At 41.9% G+C, this 14,276-nt stretch overlaps 1 protein-coding gene across 5 annotated transcripts in view; it reads left to right on the forward strand.

Moving 5' to 3' along the window:
- C2H10orf67 (chromosome 2 C10orf67 homolog) overlaps positions 1-14,276 on the forward strand; it is a 123,526-nt gene that overhangs the window by 84,125 nt on the left and 25,125 nt on the right. For all 5 annotated transcript variants that reach the window (XR_010598227.1, XM_065582964.1, XM_065582963.1 and 2 more), the window contains 2 exons: positions 7,938-8,025; positions 13,372-13,455. Coding sequence is in view for 4 of the 5 variants with exons in the window: in XM_065582964.1 (XP_065439036.1) it covers positions 7,938-8,025; positions 13,372-13,455 (172 nt within the window). In the remaining variant the exon portion in view is untranslated. The remainder of the gene's footprint in view (positions 1-7,937; positions 8,026-13,371; positions 13,456-14,276) is intronic.

Below are 14,276 nucleotides of genomic sequence, written 5' to 3' on the forward strand. Positions count from 1 at the left end.
GTCTGTGGCCCCAGAATCTGTATCAGCACCAAGGGATCTGTTGTTGGTACTGTTTCCTTCTTTGGCCTCACAGAGAATTTTAGTTTCTACAGGCCTGGTATGGACCAGATCTGCAGAAGCTGTACTGGCCCCTACTTCGATACCAACGCCTTTTCCAGCACCGAGTGTTAGTTCTGCCTCAATGGCACTACTGGTAGTCAAAGCACTGGCTGCTATGCATCCATAAATACCAGAGCGGCCCCCGTACTGGGCTTCAGATGAGTTGGGACATTTGATGCCTCCATGAGGGGTGCCTCCTCCATTTGCATTGGACTATGTGGGAAGTGCCTCCTCCATTTGCATTGGACTATGTGGGAAGTGCCTTGTGTTCTAGCTCAGAGTTATCCTCTGCCTTTCCTTCTCCATCCAGGTACAAGGTGCAAAAGTCTTCGAGATCTCTGGGACATTACCATCAATAGAGGCCTACAGTTTTTTGTATCCTCATCCAATCTGCGAGCTGCAAAATTTTCAGATTTGTAGGGTTCTACTAACAGCTCCACAGGTCACTGCGCATAAGTGACGCAGGGCTGTGCCAAGCCCCCGCCTCCCAACCGCCCCTCATGTCTCCCCAGAGACTCTCTATCCCACCACCTGCTCCTCCCCCACCATACCTCCTACCTACTCCAGGAAGAGAGGCTACATCCTGAGCCCTCATGTGCAGCGCCGCCCTCGTGGTGGGGGCCTCAGACACTCCTATGCAGCTGTGTTGGCTCTAACACACGCAGCAGAGCACACAGTCATGCTCCCTTCTGGGAATTGTAGTTTACCTCTGTCTGAGCAAGCTGGGGACTACAACTCCCAGAATGCCCAGTGGACTATTGTCATATATCACAGCCCGCTGCTGCGTGATTCAGAGAGCCAAACTGGAGTCTGCGGGCTGGGTGACAGCTGCTCCATTCAGATAACTGTGTGCTGCAGACCCCTGTGCGGACACAAAATTTGTATTTGCTCTAACTATCAGTATCAGGACCCACACCATTCTTGCAGTAGAGATAGGGGTTCCAGCCCAGTACCTACCAGCCACCAGTTCCATATCATTTCCCTCAGTGGTCTTCATGGAACACTTAGGATGTTCCTCAATCTTCAAGGTCCAAATTCTGGGCTTATTCCAGAGCACGGTCACACAACCTTCCTGCTGTTTCTCTTCCCAACCCACTGAGGCTGGAGATGCATACTGATATTGTTCCTCCTGAGCTGATACAGTCTGAGCTTTTACTGCAAGAGCAAGTCACAGCAGATTCCATTAGACTGGCTTCCTTCTTCATCTTCTTCACCAGATGATTCCACTATATTGGATTCATCTTCTCCTGTGCATGAAGACTTTAAGTTATATCAAGATCTCCTGAGGTTAGTGGCTACCGCTTTGGTAGACAGTGTCCAGTCATTGACTCCTGGGAGGGAAGCTCTCCCTAGAAATGAAGCGCTTTTGGAACCCACAAAGGTTTTGTGGCATATACCAGCTTCCTTACTGTCAATAGTACAGCATACTGAAAAGTGGTAGTATGACCCTCTGCAGGGTTTTGAGTGTATCTACTCACATTCAGCATCTAACCCTCTCTTGTCATAATGGTGGCAAATGAGTGGTTACATGCGGGAAGATAGAAATAAACACCTAAAGACAAAAGGTCTAAAACATTACATTTAATGGAAAGAAAAAATGTATTCAACCTTGTCTTTACAAATACACATTGCTAATTAGCATGTGCTGTTATCAAAATATGACTTCGTAAATTGGGAGGCTATGCCCAGATTTACACATGAGTTGACAGAATCCTTCAGAGAAGAGTTTTAAGGCTTTCATTGCAGAAGGCCATCTAGTGGCAAAGACATCACTGTAATCAGCACTGGACATAGTGGATGTCTCCTGCAAGATTATGGCCTTAGCTGTAACAATGAGAAGAGCTTTGTGGCTACAGAACTCTGGTATAGCTCCTGAAGTCCAACAAAGCATACAGGACTTACCTTTTGATGGTCAGTTTTTGTTTTCTGAAAAAAACCTCTTGAGACATCACATTATTTTAAGGACTCAAGCTACTTTGCATTGGGGGGCTTATAACCCAGCACTAAAGAGGCACCATTATGGAAGTCTGCAACAGAAGCAGAAATACCTTTCCAAGTGGCACTTTCAGCAGCCATCTCATCCTGCTAGACAGCAAGACTTCTCTAGGAAGAACACAAATCACAGAGGAGAAGGCCATCTGGTTCACCAGCCAGCCTGTCGTCCACCAGCTTTGGGCAAGCAGACAATTTGACTCTCCTATCAAGGGCAGCGTTCCAGTTGTAAACTTCCCAACCATGTCTCCTCCATTTGGGGACAGGTTCTCTCACTTCTACACATAGGTGCTGACTCCGTGAGTGCTCTGGGGCTGGAGCACCCGTGGAAAAAACATAATGGGTGCTCAGCACCCACCAGCAGCCCTGTGGATCAACTTCTCCCCTTCTCCCCCAGTCCCTCACACCTACCAGCAGCCCTGCTGATCAGCTCCTCTCCCTCCCTCCCAGTGTCTCCCGCCCACTGCAGATCAGCTATTCAGCTGTGTGCAGGAGGTGCTTGGGAGGGAGGGGGGCAGAGAGGGTGGGGTGTGCTCAAGGGAGGGAGCGAAATGGGGCAAGAAGAGGTGGGGTGGGAAGAGACAGAGCTGATGCAGAGCAGGGGTGGGAAGAGGTGGGGTGGGGCCTTGGGAGAAGGGGTGGAGTGGGGCAGGGCCTGGAATGGAGCACGGGTCAAGCATCCCAGGGGATCTGAGGAAACTGACACCTATGCGTCTACAGCACTTGGGAAACAATAACCACAGGCAAGTGGATCCTCAGCACTTGGGGATAGGGTTGTGCCATCCAATTTCTGTCCATTCTCCCTTCCCATCCTCCTACCCCATCCCTTTTCAGGGGCCCCTCTCATTAGCCACTGCTCTTACAGCAGATCCAGACGGTGCGCTTCAGGAGCCATAGAAGAGGTTCCCCTTCAGTGTCGGGAAAAGGGATTCTTCTCTCGTTACTTCCTGGTCCCCATAGCCAAAGGAGGAATTAGACTTATTTTGGACCTCCAAGATCTGGACAAATGCATCAAATATATGAGATTGTATATGGTAATCTAAGCTACAATTCTCCCCTTGTTAGAGCACAGTGACTGGTTTGCTGCCCTCAGTCTTCAGGACAACTACTTCTGTGTGGCAATTTTCCCAATCAACAGGAAGTTTCTGAGATTTGTAGTCACAGGTCAACATTGTCAATACATAGTTCTCCCCTTTGACGTGTCATTAGACCATGCTGTACCAAATGCATGGTGGTAGTGGCAGCCTGTCTCAGGAGGCTGGGAATTCATATTTTTCCTCACCTGGATGATTGGTTATTCAGGGGCAAGTCCAAAGAACAAGTCCTCCATCACAGCCAGTTCACACTACATCTCTTCAATCGGCTGGGACTGGTTTTGAACAAAGGAAAGTAAGCATTAATTCTAACACAAAATCTTGAGTCATTAGGGCCCTACTAGACTCTACAAGTTCAAGGATTTTCTTTTGAACAAAGCAACAGAGGGTCCTGTGGCACCTTTAAGACTAACAGAAGTATTGGGAGCATAAGCTTTCGTGGGTAAGTACCTCACTTCTTCAGATGCAAGTAATGGAAATTTCCAGAGCCCACTCCAATCAGCTCTGCTAGGAAGCAATAAAGTTTTAGCACTTTTGCATCAAAGAAGACATCATTCCCACAGTCTTACACTTACTGAGTGCTCAGAATCAGGTGACTGATCACTTCAGCGAGAATTTCTCCCAGAATCATGAATGGTCCATTAAGAGCACTGTTCTGCGGTCCGTCTTCAGAGAATGGGACATTCCAACAATCAACTTGTTTGTGACAGAAGTGCAGTCAGTTCTGCTCTCCAGTGGGTCTCAGTTCAAGCTCTTTAACTGATGTCTTTCATTTGAATTGGGTATCGGCACTGATGTATGCTTTCCCCCCAGTCCCACTCATCTCTGAGATTATTCTCAAACTGAAGATGGATCATGCAAAACTGATACTCGTGGCCAAGACAATGTTGGTTCTCTGACCTTCTCACTCTATCTGTTCAGTCTCCCAGAACTCTTCACTCTCCTTCTCGATCTACTGACAAACCACAGTCAGATTTGGCATCCAGCACTGAGCAGTCTGCATCTCCTGGCGTAGACGAGGAGGAAGGATGATGTTCTGAATCAGTTCAGCAAGTCCTAATTAAAAGGAGAAAACCCTCTACTAGGACTGCTTATTTGGACAAGTGGAAGTGTTTTTCAGTTTGGTCACTGGGTCAAGGAATTCAGCCAAGATTAGCCTGCATTCAGGACCTTTTGGATTACCTGTTACATCTTAAGTCTGCAGGTCTGCGTCTCAGGTCATTGAAGGTCCACTTAGCAGTGATTTCGGCATTCAATCCTCCGATACAAGGAAAGTAATTTTTTCCCCAACTACATGTAGTCAGATTTCTGAAATGTGTTGTCTGTCTCTTTCCATGTCTGAAAAAAATGGTTCTGTTGTGAGACCATAAATACTGGCTGCCCTCATGGAACCTCCATTTGAGCCCCTTGCAACTTGCTTTCTGTCCATCCATTACTGAAAGACAGCTTTTCTTACTACCCTAACATCCACAAGGAGAATAAGGAACTGCAGGGCCTAATGACAGGGCTTCCGTATATGCAGTTTTTCCGAGACAAAGTGGCCCTAAGGCCGCATCCAAAAAAAATTCTGAAGTGTTTTCACAGTTTCACCTTAACCAACCAATATACTTACCTGTATTCCTTCCTAAGCCACACTCAAGTGCAGATGAACTGTGCCTTCATACATTGGATGCGAGACAATGCTTGGCATGCTATCTGAAAAGGGCTAAACCATTTTGTTCATCACCGTGGCTTTTTGTCTCCTATGTGGATTGGGTGAAGGGTCAGGCAATCTCTGAACAGACAATTTCTGGTTGGACCACCACCTGCATTATAACGGCATATGGGATAGCTCAGACCACACCACCACATGTCCACAGAGATTGGTGGCTCATTCAATGAGGGCCCAAGTGGCTTTGTCCACATTACTCAGTGATGTTTCTGTATTGGATATTTTCAGGGCTACTACCTGGTCTTCAGTGCATATTTTTACCAAACACTATGCTCATAGGTGCTGGAACAAGGAGTGCGGGGGGTGCTGCAGCAATCCCTGGCTTGAAATGGTTTCCATTATATATAGGGTTTACAGTTTGGTTCAATGGCTTTCAGCACCCCCACTATAAAAATTGTTCCAGCACCCCTGACTATGCTATTACAACTGTTGTTGTTTTTGGAGATGTGGGTAGAGAAGTGTATTCCAGGGTCCACCCTTCATTCCCTCTGGTTGCCTGATCTGTTGATTGTATATTGATTATATTAGCGATGTAGTTTCCCCAGTTAGCACTCTGAAATTTGGTAGGTTATTGCCCCAAGATCAGACCCTGTATTACCAGAATTACTGTTCAGTTGGGAGCCCTGATGTTCACAGTTGCAACACTCACACTTAGGAAATCACACTATATTTATAATAATTTGTTTTTAATACAGTTAGCAAATTCACAAACACTCAAACCCAGCATAGCAAATAGAAATGATGCGGAGTGAGCTGAGTATCCATATACTTACCCCATCCCTTGCAAAACAACCTGGACTGTTAGTTATTTTCCTCATCTTCCCCCTCACCATCATCAGTAGTCACCATCCTGGCATCTCTCCAGGCACACAGGCCAGGATACAGCTGTTATAATGTGTTATACTGACAATACTATACCTAATGCATGTTCAGTAGGAGTTTCAGTGCCTTTTTCTTATTTGTAATTCTTCATCCTACTCATGTTGGGATGCTCTTCTCCCAGGGGTTATTAATCCTTTTACCTCAAGCTTATTAGAACATATGTCAATTAGTTACCATGTCATTCTTGTAACCAGACATCTGCTGATGTCCTTAACTAAAAATATCCCAAACTGGTATAAATTAGCATCTTGGGATTACCTATCAGCAGTTTGCAACACTTGTGATTTTGCAAAACAATAAACAAAGTTTTGTGTCATCTTGTGACTTAAGGTCATTGTTAGTTTACTTACTTATACTAACTTTTTTAGCAACTACTCTTACTCAAGCTGTAAGGCCTTATACTATGGTAACTGCTTAAGCCATTCTTATAGTTCTATGCCTATAGGTCTCATACATTTCTGCTATCAGTTCCTTATGCCTTTTTCCTTTAATTATCATTATACAGTAAGTATTGCATGGCTATATACCCACTGCATGTGTAACACTCTGCATCAGAACTTCAGTTCTTCAGTGGGAAGGAGTTGAGGGGGGCACTGCCCTTTGGGAGGGGCTACGAGATAAAATTACAATAATTTTATAAAGGTTGATATTTTAAAGCTGTGAATGTGTTCTGTTCCTCAAGGATTTTTCAACTCCACAGAGTATGGTATTCAGGGCTGGTGCAACCATTTAGGTGACCTAGGCGGTCGCCTAGGGCACTAGGATTTGGGTGGCGCCATTTTCTTCGGCAGCGACCGCAGCAGCCGGATCTTCGGCCGCCCCGGTCACCACCGGCATTTAGTCAGAGGGAGCTGGGGCAATGGAGCGCGGGGAGGGCCGCCTGCAGCAAGGGGGGGGCGGCAAGCAGGGGAACTCCCCGCCCCAGCTCACCCCTGCCCCACCTCCTCCCTGAGCACGCCGTGGCTGCTTCACTTCTCCCGCCTCCCAGGCTGGCGGCGCCAATCAGCTTAGGCGCTGCAAGCCTGGGAGGCGGGAGAAGTGAAGCAGCGACGGCGTGCTGGGGAGGAGGCGGGGCAGGGGTGCGCTGGGGCGGGGGGGGTGCCTCAGGGTGGGGAGCTGCCGCGGGGGGGGGTGCCTCAAGGTGGGGGTGGGGAGCTGCCGCAGGGGGCGCGCCTCAGGGCGGGGGCTCGGGGACGGGGGGAGGGGCGCAAGGTGGAAGTTTCTCCTAGGGCACTAAACATCCTTCCACCGGCCCTGATGGTATTGTATCAGGACATTTAGTGTATATATCTAGCAATACACACAACTGATTGCTGAATATTTATTGACTTTTTGCTCTCATTCTCTCCTGTGTGTTTGCTTTATTGTTAAGCCTGAGGCTTGTAAAAGGAACACTCATGAGAATTGTTTCTTGCTGGTCAGTAAAAAGATGTATTTGTCATACCATGTGAGAGGGGTTAGCAGAATGTCACATCCCATTATTTCAGTTCTTTCTGCAAGTACAGCAAACATCATGAGTCATATAGTCATTTACGTAAGATATGTCTTCATATTCCTTCTGTTGTATTAAAAAGCAGTACCGTATTTTAAAAATAGAAGATGCACAAAAGTTTTCTTTACATTTTTCCATTTTTAACTCGATCTGTTCTTTTCTTTCTCTTGTTATTTTCATTGTTTTAATGAAAGTATTTTCTGTACTCTGTGTTGGCTCTGATCATCTTATGGGAGGGCAAGGTGTTTAGGGCTTGTCTCCATAGCAAGCGAGTGCACAGCATATTAGTGCACTGTAGATTCACACAGTGGATTGGCACACACTAATTCTCTATGGAGACAAGCCCTTAATCATAGCTTTTATTTTGCTTGCTTGTTTGTTTTTTGTTGTATATGTTAAGGTCCTCAAGTCTTGCAAAAGGGAGCTGCCATATTCACAAATGTACTTATTTGCATAATTAAAATATATTAAAATACTTTAACATATAATATCACAGAATTCTTCACAGCATCATGTGTAATCTAAAGGGAAATGGAAAGTTTTTAATGCAAGATATATAGAGATATATTTAACTAATTCATCAATTGTAATTATTCGCAATGACATCCTACATTATAATCTATGTATGTTTACATTTTTAATTTAACATAGAGACTCTTTTTTTCAGCCTGCATGCCATTAAGGATGAGATGTTTCTTAGACATACTTTGTACCGTCAGGCAGCAGCATTTAACCATGCATCCCTCAATCAACCCGTATGTAAAAACAACTATGCAATTGATTGTTTTTTAATGTTTTGTTTTTAGTGGAAGGTATTTGGAGCTTCTAACACTGCAAAGCCTAGTAATAGACTTATATTATGAAGCCAAGCAAATCCAAAAGCAAGAATAAGAAAGATACAAAAGTGATTCACTGCAGAGAGGGTGTAAGGGAGATTCCCACACCTGAGCCATTCTTTTTAGGTGACAAATCTGAGGAATTGTCCCAGATTGAGGTGTTAGTAGAAGCGGTTTTGGAACAAATTAATAAATTACACAGTAGTGAGTCACCAGGGCCTAATGGTATTCACCCAAGAGTTTTGAAGAAACTCAAATATGAAATTGCAGAACTGCCAACTGTGGTATGTAACATATCGGTGCCAGATGACTGGAGGACAGCTAATGTAACATTGATTTTTTTTTAAAAGGCTCCAGGAGTGATCCTGGCACTTACAGGCCAGTAAGCCTATCTTCCATATCAGGCAAATTGGTTGAAATTATAATAAAGAACAGAGTTATCAGACAAATTGATGAACATGATTTGTTTGGGAAGAGTCTTTTGTAAATGGAAATCATGTCTCACCAATCTATTAGAAATCTTTAGAGGGTCAACAAATGTGGACAAGGGTGATCCAGTCAATATATCAGAGGGGTAACCGTGTTAGTCTGGATCTGTAAAAAGCAACAAAGAATCCGGTGGCACCTTATAGACTAATATAGTCAATATAGTATACTTAGACTTTCAAAAAGCCTTTGACAAGTTCCCTCACTAAAGGCTCTTAAGCAAACTAAGCAGTAATGGGATAAGAGGGAAGGTCCTCTCGTGGATCAATAACTGCTGAAAAGACATGAAACAAAGGGTAGGAATGAATGGTCAGTTTTCAGAATGGAGAGAGGTAAATAGCAAGGTCCTTCAGGGATCTGTACTGGGACCAGTGCTGTTCAACATATTCATAAATGATCTGGAAAAAGGGGTAAAGAGTGAAGTGGCAATGTTTGCAGATGATACAAAATTACTCAAGATAGTTAAGTCCAAAGCAGACTGCGAAGAGTTACAAAGGGATTTCACAAAACTGGGTGACTGGGCAACAAAATGACAAATGAAATTCATTGTTGATAAATGCAAAGTAATGCATAGTGCAAAAAATAATTTGAACTATTCATACAAAAGGATGGGGTCTAAATTAGCTGTTACCACTCAAGATAGAGATCTTGAAGTCATCATGGATAATCTCTGAAAACATCTGCTCAGAGTATAGTGGCAATTAAAAAAACTAACGAAATGTTAGGAACCATTAGGAAAGGAATAGATAAGCCAGAAAATATCATAATGCCACTATATAAATCCATGGTACGCCCATGCCTTGAATACTGCATGCAGTTCTGGTTGCCCCATCTCAAAAACAATATCTTAGAACAGGAAACAAAAACAGAGAACGGCAACAATAATGATTAGGGGTAAGGAACAGCATCCATATGGGGAAAGATTAAAAAGACTGGGACTATTAGCATAGAAAAGAGATGAGTAAGGGGAATATGATAAATGTCTATAAAATCATGAATGGTGTGAGAAAGTGAATAAGAAATTGTTATTTACGCCTTCACATAACACAAGAACTACTGGTCAGCCAATGAAATTAATAGGCAGCAGGTCTAAAACAAGCATAAGGAAGTACTTCTTTACACAACACACAACCAGTGGAACTCATTGCCAGGTGAAGTTGTGAAGGCCAGAAGTAGGTTCAAAACAGAATTAGATAAGTACATGGATAATAGGTCCATCACTGACTATTAGCCAAGATGGTCAGGGATGCAGTCCTATGCTCTGGGTGTCCCTAAATGTCTGACTGCCAGAAGGTGGGACTGGACAATGGGATGGATCACTTGATTATTGCCCTGTCCTGGTCATTCCCTCTGACGCATCAGGTGCCATCCACTGTCGGAAGACAGGATACTGGGCTAGATGGACCATTGGTCTGACACAATATAGTCATTCTTATGTTCTAATGATTGAAGCAGATTTTCAAATATGGTTTTATTGCGTGCACACAGTTCTGTGTACCTAATTTGTATGTGCATGTTGTGAATGAAAATGAGATCACCTTTGCTGGGGTACAAGGTATGCCAAATCATCACAATGGCTTATGTACTACAAGCAATATCATTATAAAATATTCAGAGTTGATCTGGAGACTGAAAGCAAGATTCCAGCTTGTTTATTATACCCCACCATTGGGGAGTAAGGGTCTGTAAGATTGTTATTCCCATGTGTGGGCTATTCCCATTGTGGGTCACATTGTGATTCCAAAGGGCCACTAATTTCTCTCCCATACATGTAGGTGGGTAGTCAGTGGGCAGCAGTGGGGAATTAGACGAGTTTTGTCTCTGGCTCTCCCTCCTCCCCAAAACATTAGCCAACACAGTTGAGCTGAGCTGTCTCAAAGAGGAAATAATAATCTGCATCAGGGAAAGAGTTGGCACAAATTGCTTCCTCTCTGGAATGAGGGATTGAATTGTGACTCTTTGAGTCACAATTCATTCCCTAATCTGCTCCTGAGGCAGTGCAACTACATGCTGTCCCTTACTTGGGTCAGACTCACTTACTGCTTGGCAACTGAACTTATACAAAGGGGGAAACATTTATTTCATTGACATAGAGTTGTGTGTGCTCTACCCAATTTGTGCTGCTCTGGCAGTGTAAAGGGGATGGGTCTGATGATCTGGTTCTTCAGCTTGGTCAGATCTGTAATCAGCCATAGCTCTCATCTCCACTGAACTTTCCCAATAGAACTAGTAGTCTTAACACTCAAACAACAGTACTTGGCACTATAAGTTTGAAAATCCTTCAGTTGATGAATATATCAAGGAATGCCTCTGTTGGAGCCAGACTCATTTTAACTACAAATGTCCATCCTAACGGATGGGGAAGTACTTCTACAGTCACTATCAACTCAAAGGAAATGGATAAAACCAGAAAATGTCAGTATATTCCTCTAAATTATAGTTCAAACATAAAGGTAGTAAAATCAACCCTGGTGAGGTCAGTCAGGCAATGAGATAGCTGTTACATATCTGTACATGCAAGGGAGAATTTCCATTAGTGGAACTACTCACATGCTTAAATTTAAACACGTGCTTAAGTGCTTTGCAGAATACAGATGGAATTATTCACATTGTTAATTGCTTTGCTGAATCAGAACCTTAATGCATACATACATTGTCCTGGATGTGCAGGGAGAAAGACAAGGTGCAAGGGATTGGATAATTAGGCCACAACCGTAATTATGTAATTCATCTGGGAACTATCTGGCAATAGGTCACACAGTGAAGTTCATCATTGTTTCCTTAATGATTTCCACCTGTTTGAAGACTGCCATCAGCTCCCCACCCCTCCACACCTGCTCCCACCCCATTGCTGGGACCCCACTGGCCTTAACTCATATGAAGGCTAAGGTGCTGGGTAAAGGGGGTTGTCCCCTTGTTGTATCAGACATTAGAAGCCCCGACCCCATTCCCCAGCTTCTTCAGGTGATGCCTTTTCCTAAATCCACTTCCAAATCTGTTTTATCAGGGAACCAAACGGCCTTTAGAGCGAGTACCTGCACTGGCCATCAGAAGTTGCCACCAATTAGCTTGTCTGTCTCCTACCCACCCCTAGCCACTTTCCATTATAGTTATAAAATGCTTTCCAGAGTGGGGATGGAATTACAAGATTAAGTGCTTTGCTGAATCAGAACTTTAATGCGAACATGCAGAGTAGATGAGTTAAAGTTGCTGTGAAAATAGAGCCGTCTAGCGATTACAAAAATTAATTGCGAATAATCGCACTGTTAAACAATAATAGAATACCATTTATTTAAATATTTTTGGATTTTTTCAAATATATCAATTTCAGTTACAACACAGAATACAAAATGTACTTTAGATTTATTTTTGACTACAAATATTTGCACTGTAAAAAAACAAAAGAAATGGTATTTTTCAATTCCCCCATTACAAGTACTGTAGTGCAATCTCTTTATCATGAAAGTTGAACTTACAAATGTAGAATTATGTACAAAAAAACTGCATTCAAAAATTAAATAATGTAAAACTTTAGAGTCTACAAGTCCACTCAGTCCTACTTCATGTTCAGCCAATTACTCAGACAAACAAGTTTGTTTACATTTGCAGGAGATAATGCCACCTGCTTCTTGTTTATGTCACCTGAAAGTGAGAACAAGCGTTCACATGGCACCCGCATCGCAAGATATTTATGTGCCAGATGTGCTAAAGATTCATATGTCCCTTCATGCTTCAACCACCCTTCCAGAGGACATGCATCCATGTCAATGATGGGTTCTGCTCGATAACGATCCAAAACAGTGCAGACCAATGAATGTTCATTTTCATCATCTGAGACAGATGCCACCAGCAGAAGGTTGATTTTCTGTTTTGGTGGTTTGGGTTCTGTAGTTTCCACATCAGAGTGTTGCTCTTATAAGATATCTGAAAGCATGGTCCACACCTTGTCCCTCTCAAATTTTGGAAGGCACTTCAGATTCTTAAACTTTGGGTCGAGTACTGTATCTATCTTTAGAAATCTCACATTGGTACCTTCTTTGCATTTTGTCAAAACTGCAGTGAAAGTATTCTTAAAATGAACAACATGTGCTGGGTCATCATCCGAGACTGCTATAACATGAAATATATGGCAGAATGTGGATAAACCAGAACGGGAGGCATACAATTCTCCCCCCAATGAGTTCAGTCACAAATTTAATTAATGCATTATTTTTTTAATGAGCATCATCAGCATGGAAGCATGTCTTCTGGAATGGTGGCCAAAGAATGAAGGGGCATACGAATGTTTAGCATATCTGGCACGTAAATATCTTGCAATACCAGCTACAAAAATCCCATGTTTAACAGTGTAATTAATTTTTTTTATCGCAATTAATTTTTTTAGTTAATCGTGTGAGTTAACTGCAATTAATTGACAGCCCTAGTAAAAACCAAATGTTCAACTTCTTGACATTGATGCAATTAAAAATTAAATTATAATAGTTGCACATACGTTGGGTTTTTGCACTGATACATATTGTTTATTGCGTAAGGTCACATATAAAGTCCAGCTGTGAACATATTCAATTCTACATGTAAAAGAGCTGTTTTTTACTTTAGCTATATTTGAACTGTCTTTTGTGTGTCATTATTGTATGCAACCTCCCCATTTAGTCAGATGAACAAAACATTACATGCTATTTCAGTATTTTATTATTGAAGCTTAGTTGTTTGTGAGCATATATGGTCTTAAATTATGTTTTCTTGAAATATGCTTAGTATGTTTTTGGTGTTTTACAGTATGCTGTTCCTCTCTATATTGAAACTGGTGCAAGACAAATAAATGAACGAAGGGGTGGTTTATATTTCCCTTTTTCACCATTGGTATGTAACTGTTTTTTTAATTAAATGTAACTTTAAAATTTTTCTGTGAATAATACAAGTGTATAGTAGAATTTACTGACAGTTTTTAAAAGCAAAATTTTTATATAGCAAGGAGTCAAAAAAATCTGTGATTTTCACAATGAAAAAAATTGTTCTAGTGATTCTTTTGACCACTTGTATCTGACAATGGTTTATTGCAGATATCTGAAAATTCACTATACATGTGTACATTTTAACATGTAGTTGTGAATATTGTAATTTATATTAACTTTTACTTTTTCAGAACTTAGACAAATGGTCTATATTGAATAATGGTTTATGATAGAAGATCTATAGAATATCTAAGGCCAACATTGCACTAAATAACATTTAACAATAAAATTTATATGTCCTTTTTAAAAATTAGAAAATGTAATAACAAATAATTTACTGTTAAGATTGCTATGTGTAATTCAAGAAAAGACATATAAAGGTTACAAAAACAGTTCTAGTGCTCCATCTTAATATTCAGTTAATACAGTTAAAAAAATTAAAAAGAATGATTCTCAATGGCAGGCATCTAAACAACCTTAGCTCTACCCTTTTAACAAGACATGAGCAACAGCAACAAACTCTTAAGGAACCATATCCCTTTATCATGTAGCTCTCTCTCAGAACTGTATATGAAAATTTAAATAACAGTGTGTAGGTACTGTATCTTAAATAGGTATTAAATGACTTACTAGGTATTCAATGACTTATATACTAAGTATGTTAAATGGCAATCTTTTCTTACTGAGAAAAATAGTTCACTATACCCCTAATTAGACAACTGTAATTAG

This window comes from Chrysemys picta, chromosome 2 (assembly GCF_011386835.1).
Source record: "Chrysemys picta bellii isolate R12L10 chromosome 2, ASM1138683v2, whole genome shotgun sequence".
Lineage (NCBI taxonomy): Eukaryota > Metazoa > Chordata > Testudines > Emydidae > Chrysemys > Chrysemys picta.